The following is a 14,656-nucleotide window of genomic DNA, read 5'->3' on the forward strand; positions in this document are numbered from 1 at the left end:
ATGCAATAACAACCACGTCCTGGAACTTTCGTCTGCATGTTTAGAAATTCTGATTTGCCGGCCCGCTCCCATAGCTTTTACTCCTTGCTGTTTGAGATTTAAATTTCTCTTTGACATTTCTCTGCAAAAGAGCTGATGTGTCACTGCCCCCTCTTAGGTGGGCTTAGTTTATTAAGTTAAAAAAGAACAGTTCTGAGATGTTTTCTAGATTAAGCTAAAAATTTCCCCACCACTTGTTCAATATATAATTTAATAATCATGATAAAATATCTGGAATTAAAAACAATTTTAACAAGAACTGAGCACCCAGTTACATACAACAAACTATACATTAATATAGGTCTTACAGTCTAATTAAAGATTCTGAGACATTTTAGATTAGCAATATTTTCTTTCTGGCGGTTTGGTATATATAGGTTCTATCTAAACTTTTGAATTAAATTTTTTTAAGACACCTGTTTATAATTGTTTAAAATTTATTTTTATTGGAGAAAAACATATATAACATAATATTTACCTTTTTAACCATATTTAAATGTACAATTCAGTGGCATTACATATATTCACAATGTTGTATAACCATCACCACCATCCATTTATACAAAAATTAAAAAGAAATTTTAATATGATCCAGCAGTTGTGCTCCTTGATTATTTACCCAAATGACTTAAAAACTTCCCCACAGAAAAACCTGCATATAATGTTTATAGCAGGTTTATTCATAATTGCTAAAACTTGGAAGTAGCCAAGACATCCTTCAACAGAATGGACAAACTGTGGTCCATCCAGACAATGGGATTTTATTCGGTGTTAAAAAGAAATGAGACATCAAGCCATGAAAGGACATGGAGGAACCTTACATGTGTATGACTAAGTGAAAGAAGCCAATCTGAAAAGGCCACATACTGTACGATTCCAACTGCATGACAGTCTGGAGAAGGCTGAACTATGGAGACAGTAAAAGATCAGTGGCTGCCAGGGGCTGCAGGGGCAGGTGGGGTATGCACAGGCTGATCACAGAGGGTTTAGGGCGGTGAAACTACTCTGCATGACACGTGTCACCACACGTGTCCAAACCCACAGGATGTCCAACACCGACAGTGAGCCCTAAAGGAAACGATGGACTTTGGTGAGGATGGCGTGTAGACGTGGGTTCATCTGGTAACAAATGTCCCACCTGGAGGGGTGTGTGTGTGGTGCACGTACGAGGTATATGAAAACTGTACTTTCTGCTTAGTTTTGCTGTGAACCTAAAACTATTCTCAAAAACAGTCTGTAAGATAAATTTTACTTTTTGAAAATGTCATCCTTTTGATTTTGAGAAGACAAATACTGAAGCAATGCTTTAAAATTCCCATGATATGTTTCATGACAGGAAGAAACAGTTGACTATGTTGTTCAGGTAGAAAAGCAGGTAATGGACCCATGTGCACAGCTCTCAGTTATGTGAAACCAACAAAAAAGACAGAAAAACATCCGAAGGTGTATGTGCCTAATTCCTAACACTGGGTATGTACACACAGGGTGGTAAGATTGTGGGCATTTTTTCATTCGGATGTTTTAATGTCTTTCAATAAACACATTTCCTGCAGAAAAGCATTAAATACAAGGGTTGTATGCTTGTTACACTAAGTTCCTTTTCCACCTTGTGGTTGGTGAGGTCTTTGAGGACAATGACTTGAATGTCTGTGTTTCTGCATTAGGGATGCGCGTGCTTTCACAGGATAAGGCTCTACATTTCTTAAAGGATTGACTCAACTCGATTAGCTCTTTTCTAGCCTTAAGATTCTAAAATCGGAGAGACGCCCGGCCACTGAAAAGATAATTTCGTTACCTGGAATAAAGGAGTATTTTGCTCGAAATCCGAGTCCTTCCAGTTCTTCATCAGAACTGAACTTGATCCACATGAAGCGCCCTGTTGATCTGATTAACGAGGGGCTTTTCACACCACAGAATCGATCTATGAGCGGAGAGAAGCCAAACGGCCCGTCTCGAACTTCCAAGTGATCAAACCGACATTCAAATGATGGCTCTATGTAAAAATGCTCATCGAAGGTCAACTCGATTCTTTGACGCGGAGCAGCTAGAAAATAACAGTAAGCGAATCAGGGTGACATGAGCCCGACAAGGTGCAACTGCTCCACAGCCGAGGATGTCATGTGTATGAGTCATAATAAATGCTACAGTTTACAACAAGAACGCCACTCTGTGAAGCTAAAGTAACCTTTCCCTTTGCCTGAGCTATTTATGAAATTAGTTTAATGTACTTAACTGATTAATATGAGAGTCGAGAGGCCAACACTTGGTTCATGAGATACAATGTACCACGATGAACAGAAAAACAGAAGAAATGAAAGGAACAACTAGTGTAACTAAGGACATAAATTTTTATAAAGCCTAAACCAAGAGATGCCTGTTAGTGTAAGTTTCTTATCAGAGAAAGTTCTCATACTGGTGCATCTGGTCGAAGTTATGTCTTAGAAGATTCAGAACTCCTACATTATATCAACTATTACTTTGTTGATGTATGTGTTCAATATTCAGAAATATTTATAATTACTAGAGTTGAATTCACATACATGTTTAATTTCATTCAAATTAGTTTAAACAGGGCATTTCACCAATGTATTTGGTTTTACAATAAAATAACATTCATTCAATAAAAGATAGAAATTGGTCAAATACCTTCCAAAACGTAGATACACTCCTTGTTTGGTGGGTACGAATCAGGATAATTAGGTGAAGCGAAATGACCCCCATTGCTGGTTCGAACCCAGATGCCACACTGGGTTGCAGGAATGTGCTTGATTCCAATATTTTGTCCATCTTAGGGGAAAACAGCATTTAAAACATTGATTACAGCATTGCCAAACGTAGCACAACAAACTGAGTCCAGCAGAAGTGAGAGAAAAGCGAGGCCATGCTGTGATTGGAAGAGCGTGTGCTGGGGGACACATCCACCAGGTAAGTGAGCAGGGGGAAGACCTGCTCGGCATTTACAGGGCAAAAGCATGTGGGAGAGCCTGGTGAGCCAGTCAAACTCTGTACAACTCAGCTCTGACACAGAATGAACAGGATCCCAGGAGCTCACCTCTGGTCTGGCACCTCCATATTTAGTTTAACACAGAGTCGGAGAAGATGCCAAGGTTACAAAAGCGTTTTAGTTAAAGATCGCAGACCGTCAGTGCATTTGGCTCTGCTCCTTCCTCCAAGTCCACGGAAATAAGGATTTTTCCTCAGAGGGCACAACCTCTAAGTACGTAGGCGGAGAGCTCCAATCAGCACTAACCCCGCAGCCACAGCCAGCAGCACTGCGTGTCGGGAAGAGGGGGGCAGGGGGTGGTGATGGCAGTGCAACTGGGCTTCTTAGAAACACGGGGCTTGGTTCAGAGTCTGTGCAGTCAATTTCGCCTTCAATACACTCCCCTGCTCCACAGATTTTTGTAGCTGCTGCGCTGCTACCATGTCAGAAACAAGATTATTTCTTTGGAGGAGACAGAGTTGCTGGATTAGAGGACCCCAGTACGACTGGGGTGAAAACGCCAGCCTGAGAACAGGGTGGCCAGGTGAACGTGAACATAGTGAATGACAGCCCTCTGCAGCCGCCCCAGGTCTCTCGGTCAGGTGCAGAGTCTCTAAGCAGGAAACGGGGAGCTTCTTCTCTGGGGAGTCGAATGAGCCCAAAGAAAAAGACACGACGATGGTGACTAAGGGCTTCCCCGTGTCGGGTCACTTGACAGTGGGGGCCGCAGCAAGCAGCCCCCCTACACTTGCAGACACTGAGTGGTCAGATCTAAGAGCTCGCCTCGGAAATATGAGCAGACATTAAAAATTCAAAGGTCACCAGACATTTGAGGAAAGCCTCTCATATGAAAAACAACGAAAAACCAATAAAGAAAAAGCAATTTGAAACAGAATTAGGTAAGAAAAATATTTTTTTAAAAAAACCAGTAACAGCAACACTAAACATCATCATCATTTAGTCTTCTCAGAGAAAGAGAACATTTCCATAAACAAGAATGTGGATGCAAGGATACTTAAAAATATTAAAAAGAAAAAACACACACACAAAAGAAAGCTTCTAAAAATAGAAGTGAAAAAATTAGTGGAAAGTTGGGAGCTGAGGTTTGCAAACTGTGGCCCTGGGCCAAAGCTGGCCTGCTGCCTGTTGTTCTAAGCACGATTTTCTGGAATGTATCCATGTCACTCATGTGTGTGGTGCCCACTGCGGCTCTCACACCACAGCGGAGGAAAGGAAAAGAAAAATGGAAAGGGGAATTTCCTAAGCTGAAAGAGAGCATTTTCATATTGAAAAAACTCAATGAGTGACCTGATGTCAATCCTGAATACGACGCAACCAGAATTTGGAAGTCACTATACTGAAATGGGGGTGGGGGGTGAGAGGGTGGGGGGCTGCCCATAAAGGAAGAGAATGCTTGACATGGTTGGGGGTGGAAAGGACGTGCACGGAAGAACTAAAACGCATCTTCCACGGTGGGAAACCATTATCTGATACTTAAAACCGAAGTAACGAAGAAGCAACAGAAAGCACATTATTTAGAAATATGCAGGGACCCACCAAAAGAACCAGCTGCGAGTGGAGTCTCGGGGGGCAGGAAGTGGGGTCTGGTAGGATGGGGGGCTGACTTTTCCAACTAACTTTTCAGAATGCTTGGACTTGTGTCATGTGTCTGTATAACTTCGATGAAAAGGAAAAATAAGTCAGGTTACCTAAGAAACGTACTAACCTCCAACGTGGAAACCTGGTTCAAAAGCCACACCAGCTACTCTTTCATAAACAAGGACAACAGAACAGGCCCAAAGGACTCCCAATAAGGTGCTGACAGAAACTTCATTTGTCTACACTGGAGAAAGGGATTTTCAGTATTGCTTAGTGATAAAGCATGAGTCTCATTCAATTTTTGGACAAAATCCAGTGTGTGTGTGTGCTAGGAGCTCCTGGTGATGCCAATACTTAAAATTTATCAGGGCAAGACTTTGTTTTATGTCGACAATTTACTCTGGTTAACTGCAGCTAAGCCCAGTTAAAGTGAGGCTGATGGGCTGACAGAAAGCCGGAGGTCATCGGAACACCCTAAGGGATTATGGAAATTGTCCTCAAGAGTTACAGTCCTTTCAAAGAGGCCGCCCTGCGACCCTGAGCCTGGGGAGGTTATGCTGTAGGTACTCACCCTGGGTCTTCTGGGCCACGGCAATGCCCTCCACCACCAGCACTGTGATCAACAGCACTAGGGAGTAACAGAGAAGTGAAGTTAAACAACGGAGACTGGGACACATTGTATTAGGTTCATCTAAAAAAGATGAATCGGAACTATTTCTTACTATTATAACATTAACTCACTCTCAAGATTTTTAAGGGTTAAATGTTACATTCTGATCAATTACTTGAAACTTAAGGCAACCCAAGAAAGAACACAGGTGATATACAAACCCTAATAGTGCATGGCATTTAAAGCATTTTTCAATTTATGATGGATCAAAAACCACATTTTCGGGTCAGCCGAGTGGCGCGTTGGTTAGGAGTTGGCTTGGGAGCAAGAGCTCAGAGCAGCAGGGCCCCTGTTCGGATCCCACATGAGGGCCAGTGACACTGCGCCCTCTACAGCTAAGAGGGTGAACAACAGCTCGACCTGGAGCTGGGCTGCCTTGAGTCATTGGCGATGGCACAGGCTGCAGTGGGGCTGCAGTGGGCTGCCGTGAGCTACTGTGAGTGGCTGGCAGCCAGTGTGAGGTGCCGTGAGCCACCGTGAGCGGCCATCCAATGGCCGGTGACCGATCTGCCTCAGCCGGAAACAGCGCAATGATCACAATACCAACATGGGCCAGTGAAGCGACGTCCTCCACAACTAGACTGAAGAACAAAAGGACAGCAATTTGTTCCCCTTCCCCGATTCCCCAATGCTGTTTCCCTCCCCCAATTACCCAAGAAAATCTTTAATAAACCACCCCCCAAAAAACCCCAAAAACCCACCCTTTCTTTTGCAATAGATTTTGCGGACCCCAATTATTCCTGTATTTACTGTACTCCATCTCAGAGCGTTTACGTGCATTCCGCTGGCTCTGCAATGCATTAGGTAAGTACAGATTCAATGACTTTGTCTGACTTTTGAGAACACTCATAATAAAGACAGAAGAAGGGGCAGCACCTCCTAGAAGCCTCTCCAGGACATTTCAGGCTGTACGGTGCTGTCCTGTCTCCTGTTACAAAAGCAGCTTATTCAGCAAATGAAGCTTTTTCTTTTCAGGTGGAATATTTCTAAGACCTAACCAACAAGGTCTCAAATTATTTTATGTTTTGAAGATTCTCTTAAACATCTTATTTTTATGAATGGTGCACTGATGTCTTCCACTCCCCCTTTCAATAGAAGTCTAGAAGTCCCACAAGCAGCCTGCCCCAGTCCCGTGGGAACTGGAGCTTTCGTGGCTCAGCCAGTCAGTAGGCACTCAGAGTAACTACCTGACTACCAGGACACAGGTGTGGGGGGAGAAACACAGCCAGACAGGTAAGGCTATGGCTGTTAGAAGTTAGATGGATCTTGACTGGGGTCCCAGTTTTGCCGTGTACTAGCCGTGGGGCCTTTCAGCCCAGTTTTCTTAATTCACAAATTGGGAATGTTGCAAATAGCACCGGCCTCATAGGTTGTTGTGAAGATGAGATGAGACGATGCACACAGCACCTTTCACTTGCTGGCATGCTGCTAGATCAGTGACAGACAAGAGGACAAGCCACCATCCTTAAGGCATCAGTCTTCCGTCAGAGGCCATCTCCAGTTCAAGGGCAAGCGGGGTCTGATGGGTTAGAGTCCATACCGGAAGCATGGAAGGGAACCAGTCATTCTGCTCAGGGCGAAGAGAGCAGAGCGAGGAAGAATGCAGAAAAAAGAGGTATAATGTGGTTGGACCTCACAGGGCTTCCATCCAGAAGAGAGTGAAAGAAATGGCTGACACGGAAAGCCTGCGGCACGCGCACCGTCTGCAGGAGGGGTTAGGGAGCGCTGGGGGACAGACGGTCAGCATGCAGAGGGGACGGTGAAACAGGATGAGACCTGAGGTGAAACGCTGGGATGCCAGGCTAAAGCATTCAGACGCTGACTATAAAGTGAAGCCACCGGGGGTGTTTTCACTGGAGGGTGATATGATCACATTTTTGTTTCGGACCAATAATCCTGACAGTTGTGTGGAGTCGAAAATCCTCAAGAGGAGAGGTCATTTAGGAAGCAAAGATGACAAGGACCCCAAAGCAGGACAGTGGCAGTGGCAGGAGAGATTGGTGACTTGATTCCGATGCACAGACCACTGCAGTAGTTGACCTACAGAGTGTTAGGGGTGAGGGCGATGGGGCCACTAAGAGGCGGTAGTTAGCTCAGTGACAGGGGCCACGGCTCACCCAACAGCACCCATTGACAATCTACCACCCAAGTCACCAGCGGACAACAGCTCTCCCCGTTCACTTGTCATCTTATAGAATCATTGACCTCTTCTTCATCTTTGGGTTCCTGTCTCCTCTGCCTCCTCTCTGTCTTCTCAGCAGCTTTAATGTCCCCTTTCCTTTCTCTGGTCACCAGTGGTGTTGAAGATCTCATGTTATATAGAACAATCCTTCCTTCAGATTCTTCATGTCTTTGCACTGGGTCAGAGTTAGAGAACTGGAATCTTGAAATATATATATATATATATTACACACACACATATGTGTGTATATATATATATATATATATATATATATATATATATATATATATATATATTAGACTTTATCGGTGAATCGGGGAAGTGGAACAGACAAGTTGCTTTTCTTTTGTTCTTCAGTCTAGTTGTGGAGGACGTTGCTTCACTGGCCCAAGTTGGTATTATCATTGCACTCTTTCCGGCTGAAGCAGTCGCTCGCCGGCCATTGGACGGCCGCTCACGGAGGCTCACGGCAGTTCACGAAAGCTCACGCCAGCTGCTGGCCAGCCTCACTGCAGCCTACGCCATCGCCAGTGACTCATGGCAGCCCAGTTCCAGGTCGAGCTGTTGTTCACCATCCTAGCTGCAGAGGGTGCAGCGTCACTGGCCCTCATGTGGGATCCGAACCGGGGCCCTGCTGCTCAGAGCTGGCGTCCCAAGCCAACTCCTAAGCAACCTGCCACTCGGCTGGCCCTTGAAATATATATTTTTTAAAAAAGAAGATTTATGATCAAAACAAAACCCCAGGGTGATACCAGATACCTGACAATCCATTTGCATCAATTTATCTTGTTAGGGACACAGTGTCCCCAGGCACACCATCCAGGTGACATGCCACTGGTCGGCATCTCGTGCTCAGTGCACCTTTCCTCCTGACTCCCAGGCAGAAGAATCAACCAGCTTTCACGTTTATAAATCACGGTAGATAAGCAAGTGACACAGAGCCAGGCAGACAGGGCAAGTAAGAAATCCACAAACTGAAACCAGGAAAACAGCCGCAAAATCATGGCAGAAAGGTGAATTGTGCCAGGAAAATTACAGAATACAATGACCAATAAGATTTTAGTTGTGTAAAATATCTGATTTTTAAAATCTACACAGAATACACAACTAAGATAGAACAAAATAAAAATAAAATTACAAGACCAAATAAACCTTATTCTTTTCTACTTTAGAGGGCTGCTCACAATTTTCTTTTCCCCAAGTTTAAAAAACTGTTTCCAACTTCATCAACCAAATGAGCTGTGCCACTGAGTATAAAAACGCTCCGTAAAAAACCAGGCAAACGTGCACAACAATTAGGGGCACAGTTGTGACTATTAATCATTCTAAATTCTGTGTCATAAGAAACACAGTTTCCTCCAAGTTGCATAATGGGATCTCGTTCAGTCACTTGTTATAGAGTCAGGCTGAGGCTGGAAAATCAAGTCCTCTAATGCCAAACGTAGGGCTAGTTAGTGCTGTGGGGCTTTGTTCTGTGTAGTCCCAGTCCGGTGCTGGCCAGGACCCAGGAAACCGACCCTGACTGCAGCTGGACTGCACACTGGCCCAACTTCCGGGAGCTTCATCTGGTCACATGTAGGTAGCAAGGCTTAAATATGCCATCCGTGCCGGGAAGTCCACATCCAGGTCTGGGACCTGAGCCCCTGGGACAGTGGCTGTCACACGTTAGTGCTTATTAGAACACAGATGGAGAGGGGGCACTTCCAGAGATTTTAATCTGGTAGGTGTGGGTGGGGCTTGAGAGCTTGCATTGGAACAAGTTCCCTACTGACACTAAAGCTGTGGGTCCTGGGACTGCCCCTGCAAGACGCTGCAATACAAGAAGTACAGAGGCTGTTTGTTTTCTCCTCTCATGATGGTGGGGGCAAGTTTGCGCCCGGGCAGGTGGGGCATGGAGCAGGGCAGAGGGTGGGCGAGGTTAGCAGTTGGTTCTGGAAATGCTGCGGAGTGCCCTGCTACCTAATCTAATGTGGTCCCTACAAATACTTCCTGTCTCTGAGCATCTGCACTTGACATCAACCTCCCTTTGCTTCTAGAAAATTACCTTCACACTGTTTAACACCTGCTTTTTCTAGGAACTCTTTCCAGACTCATTTTATTTGATAGCATTCAGACTTTTCCCTTCCTGTGACTATTCAACAGCTCTCTCTTTCTGGTTTTGTTTCTTTCGCTGATCTTGTACACTCCTAAAATGTGAACATGAGGGTTGGCAGGAGAAACGGCAAAACCTCAACTCATAATTTAACAAGATAGGGCATATTTCTCTGTCAAGTAAAACTGTGGGGTAGGTAGCCAGGGCTAGGGGAAGGCCAGGTCACTACCAGGCGCCTCACCTCTTTCTACCTGATTGCTCAGCTGCATATGACTTTCATTTCTAAGGCCATTTTCTGGTCCAGTGTGGATGCTGTAGTGCCAGCCGTCAGATCATCATCACAGCTACCATGTCTGCATTAGTTAGGGAGAATGAAGAAACGACACAGGGCATTCCTCTTTCCTCTAAAAACACTTGCCCATTATCTACAACGATCTCAAAATAAACATTTTAAACAAAAACAACACCACTCCCCCAAAGCGGCCAGGCTGACTTAGTCACACGCCTAACCCTAAACGGAAAGCTGGAAGGTCAAGTCTTTACTCTGGGGGCGTGTGCGCTCAGCTAAAACTCAGAGAACCACTGAAGGGTGAAATGGGTAAGGGGAGACAACCCACTGTTTCTGCCACGGTCACCTATGGTCTATCCTGTGCTCAGCAGCCAGTGATCCTTTCAAAACATAAATCAGATCACGTCACGGCTTTTCACGAATCTTCCAGGAGAATCCCACTACATTCAGGACAAATCCAAACTCCTTTCCGCAACCTCAGAGGACCTATGCGATCTGGGACCTGACTCCCCCCGTGACCTTCCGATCACCAGTGGCTGCACAGGCCCTCTTTCTTCCCATTACTTCAACACTCCAGGCTAATTCTTGCCTTAGGCACCAGCTTCTCCTGCCCCAAGGACTCCTCTGCATGGCTGACTCCTTCCTGTCTGTCCCTGGGTCTTGGGAGGCCTTCCTGACTTCTCCAGCAGCTCAACGCTTTCTCCTTCACCCTGTGTTGTTATGCAAGTAATATCTGAACTAGTACTTATGTTACCTGGTACTTTCTTCCTCCTAGAACGAGGGCCCTGGTCTGCCTGATTCATGGATGCATCTCTAGTGACTGGACTGCCTGGCCCACAGTAGCACTCCGTGAAAACTGGGTGAGCGCATGCCATGATGGGGCAGGACCATGCCACGTGCTCACTGGGACGCAGCACAGAGAACGGAGCCCCACACTAACCAAGTAACAGGCATGCCTCTCGGTTCCCAGAAGCCACACAGGGGACCCGGATCCTTTTTACTGGAGCATAAATCAGGGGACAGAATAATACCTGATTTTTTTTTTTCTTTTCAGATGCTTAGCCACTACTCTGACTTTTCTCAATTTACCTCTGGCTCCGTTTACCTTGGTTAGTAATTAAATGTGCCTATTTCGAAGCCTTCTTGCTGTAAGCATCTACGTGGTAAACACAGAAGGTGACAACGCCTGAGGGTCATCCTGCCCCTTCCTCATCTCTAATGAAGGCGGGAGGAGTTCCATTCAAGAGTCCACAGACTCTGTTAGGTTGTAGGAAGTTGTTTTCGATAAACTCGTTCCCAAGACCAAAAAAGTACCCAAACTTAATCAAACTCAATTTTAATTACTAGTTAAGAAAAACGACGGATCTTGGTGAACTTTGGGGTCATCCAGCCTACACATGCCAACCCCACTGCCCATCACGTTTATAAGGGTGGCTGCAGCAGACAGACGTACTTTCTCTTTCGGGCAGAATGTGACAATCTCCTCACTAGCAAACAGTCCAGGGAGGCCCGTTTCCTGTGCTCTAATTATATAGGCGTCTTCCTTAGACATCCGCGGCAAACACCATCAAATTTAACACGACCAGGTCACATTCTGAAGAGTATTTGCTGTCTTCTCACCCATGAGTGTTCTAATTTCCAATGTATTACTCTAGGCACGTTTAAATCAACATGTTTTAATGTCATTTTGACTAGGAAGACTTGAACTTGCAGATTAGTACAAGCTGTAATTTTGTGAGTGATATGACAAATGTGCAAAAACCTGTCAAGTTTCCAGGCCACTCAGGTGATTGAAAGTGGCTTTGATCTGAACTTGTTTAGTTATGCACATGTGTGTGGATTACAGGACTGTTCACTTCAAAATGTACATAAGCTGAATTCTAGTTGAGAATTTACTATGATAAAGCCACTGTGTAATCTGACTTTTCAATTGTTAGTATTAAAACATTTTCTCCAGTTCCTGGGGGGAAAGCCGAAAAGTTAATTTTTAACAAGGCTATGCTAAAAATGTCACTATTAAAGGGACAGCTTCTCAGTACTGTACGTCCTCTGTCTAGTTTATTTTCTTGGATGAGGCTTAAGCATGAAGGACAGGAGTTAGGATCTGTCACAGTCTCAGATAAGATTTTTCAAATATAGTGCCAAGGGATATTTATGTTTTATCACACCCTAAATTTCACCCCAGTTTATCAGATTTAAATATAACTGGGTCTAATAGGACTCCCCTCCAGCCAGTATGCAGAATGAACACAAACCGTAAAACAGTTTATAATCCTGATGCAATAATTCATGTGACCATGATGCTGCCTTCACTTGGACAGAGAAAGGAAGTCAAATTTTAAAGACCTGGAGTGATCACAAGCCATTCAAAGGAATTATTTAGTTTTAACAATATAAGGAAGCTTTAAAAAGCCTAGCAGAGTTGTCCTTTTGTTCTCACCACTGAAAGGAAAACAAGAATCAATGGCATCTTAAAGAAAATTACCTTCTATCTAAACGCTCATGCACTCATTATGCTGATTTGTTTTAGTAGAAACTGACCATGACTTCCAAACAAGGCTTTCAGTAGGTAATACCCATGCTTATCCAAGTGTTAAAGAAATGCTTTCCGTAAGAACCTCTTTGGTGCGGAAGCGACCCACCCTTCAGGACACTTACAGATACTTTCATGCCCTGATGCACACACTGAATGGCAACACAGGGAGAAGCTGGTATTTTTTAAAAGAGAGTTTTTAAACTTAAAAATATCTATTTTTGTATAGGAAGTGCACGTATTTGGTTAAAAAAATCAAGTCATAACAACGGGCATGCAGTGAAATGCATGCCTTCCCTTCACTCATGTCTCAGTCTGGCAGGTTCCCTTCTCAGAATCAACTTCTGTTAATTTCCTGAATCTTCCCAGACCAAATATTTACACCCCCATCTTTACAAGCACATACACGTAAACTTTAGACGAATTAAAAATAGCTTGCTTCCTGACTAGTAAGCCTACAACAATTCAGCTTGAGCTTTAAAAATACTCCAGCATGTCAAAATAGCGCAGGTTGGGTAAGAGTAAAAAAATGCCAAGCCAGATACTACGTTGTTTTCTCTGAAGATTTCACCATAGCCATCAACACAGACTCCTTTCCGGAAAGGTGCGGCAGCGAAATGCTTCAGCGCGCTGGCCAGAGAGGGCAGTGTGTACCGAGGATCAGGGCGCCGGCTGCAAAGCTGCGCCCTCCCATTCCGGGAGTGGGGGGATTCTGTCCCACCCAGCTGTTTCTTCAAGTTCTGCAGGTCCAGCAGAACAAGCACTTCTAGGCATTTCTCCCCAGGGGGCTGCGTACAGGGACGGTCATGATGGTGACATAAACCCACTGCAACCAGAATGAGGGAAATTCGCAGGAGGAGCACTATCCGAAATCCTACCATGCATAGTTTTATTTGGAAAGAGAAAAACAAAATCTTCATTTCCAAGGAATGGCTACACAAGTTAGGAGTTACAGCCAGGAAAAACTACGAAATGAATTTCAGCGTTTTAAATTTCAATATCATGAGGGAATCACTAAGAATTTATGGGGTGACTGAAATAATAGCTAGAACGTCCTGGGTTATCTTAGCACAAACTGTATAGAGAAGTATACAGCTGGGTAGTTAAACATTTTAAATTAAATTACTGACATCTCAATGATGAATTTAGGAATATCTGGAAAGTAGAATATTTACCCAATTAAAATGTAAACGCAAAATTATACTGAATTTCCTAATAAAAAAATTTTGAAAAAAGTGCTGGTATGGAGTTAGGAAAAAACACCATTTGTCACTGTACAAATATTAAGATACCACGACAAGCTCTATAAGATACCTCTAATACAATGCCTCCTTCACCACTATAAAAAAGGAGGCTATTTCATAACGTTACAAATACACAGCTACTCAATTTTCAATTTAAATCACTAGGGGAAAGGGAAGCCCTTTACGGGTGGTGCTGTTTTCCCCTGAGGACTGGAAAAAGGATTTATTGAGTCGAGTTTCAGAAACAACTTCGTATCACTCACAGTCTTAATATCTACGTATGTCCATTTTAACCTATTTAAAAAACCACCCCCTGGAAAACGCGAGGCAGCAATGGATAGTGAGCCTTAGCGCTTCGCGCTCTGGGCCGGCCGACTGTTCCCATTCCCAGTAGACGAACCAGAGGGCAGACGCCGGCGACAGGCGGAGCCGAGGTCCCGGGCAGCGCCGGGCCGAGCCGGGTGGCGGCGCCCGCAGTGGTGCCGCAGCCTCCGCGGCCGCATCAGGTGGGACCCGGCCGGGCGCGCAGGCCGTTCCGCCGCCCGCCACCGCGGGGCTCCGGGAGAACCGCGCGGCGACGCCTCGGAGGGGCTTTGGGTTGAGCGCGCTGACTTTCTGTCATTCATGTCGGAGAACACCGGCCTCGGCCCCAGGGATACGAACCCCACAACTTTGCAGAGCGACGCGCGGAATTCTACGGCCGAGGCGCGAGGGCAGCCTCGGGGGCCCCCGCCGGCCGCCACCCCCGGTTCTGTCCCTAGTCCCCCGCACGCCGGCCCGCCACGCCGCGGGCTGCGGGCAGGCGCCGGGAGGGCCAGGCGGGCTGCAGGCGCGGGAGCTGCGCGCTCCGCTCGCAGACAAAGGCGCGCGGGGCACCGGGCAGGGACGCGAAGCGCCGGCCTCGGCCCGCAGGGGGCGCCGTGCTCCGCGGCCCCGGGCGCTTACCTTTGAGGACCGAGCAGAGCTGCTCCAGGGCCATGTTCCCGGCGGCCCGGCGCTTCGCGAGGGGCCCGGGCGGCGGCGAG

The 14,656-nt window shown here is 45.6% G+C and overlaps 1 protein-coding gene across 5 annotated transcripts in view; it reads right to left on the reverse strand.

Moving 5' to 3' along the window:
• Positions 1–14,650, reverse strand: part of NETO2 (neuropilin and tolloid like 2) — a 41,868-nt gene extending 27,218 nt beyond the window's left edge. For 3 of the 5 annotated variants that reach the window (XR_002124073.1, XM_019643204.1, XM_019643194.1), the window contains exons 1-4: positions 14,032–14,566; positions 5,193–5,249; positions 2,686–2,826; positions 1,835–2,083 (exon numbers count right to left, since the gene is read on the reverse strand). Coding sequence is in view for 4 of the 5 variants with exons in the window: in XM_019643204.1 (XP_019498749.1) it covers positions 1,835–2,083; positions 2,686–2,826; positions 5,193–5,249; positions 14,032–14,257 (673 nt within the window). In the remaining variant the exon portion in view is untranslated. The other 2 variants (XM_019643224.1, XM_019643214.1) reach the window with 1 other exon arrangement.
• Positions 14,651–14,656: the final 6 nt, after the last annotated feature.

The sequence above is a fragment of the Hipposideros armiger genome, unplaced genomic scaffold (assembly GCF_001890085.2).
Source record: "Hipposideros armiger isolate ML-2016 unplaced genomic scaffold, ASM189008v1 scaffold_4, whole genome shotgun sequence".
Taxonomy (NCBI): Eukaryota; Metazoa; Chordata; class Mammalia; order Chiroptera; family Hipposideridae; genus Hipposideros; species Hipposideros armiger.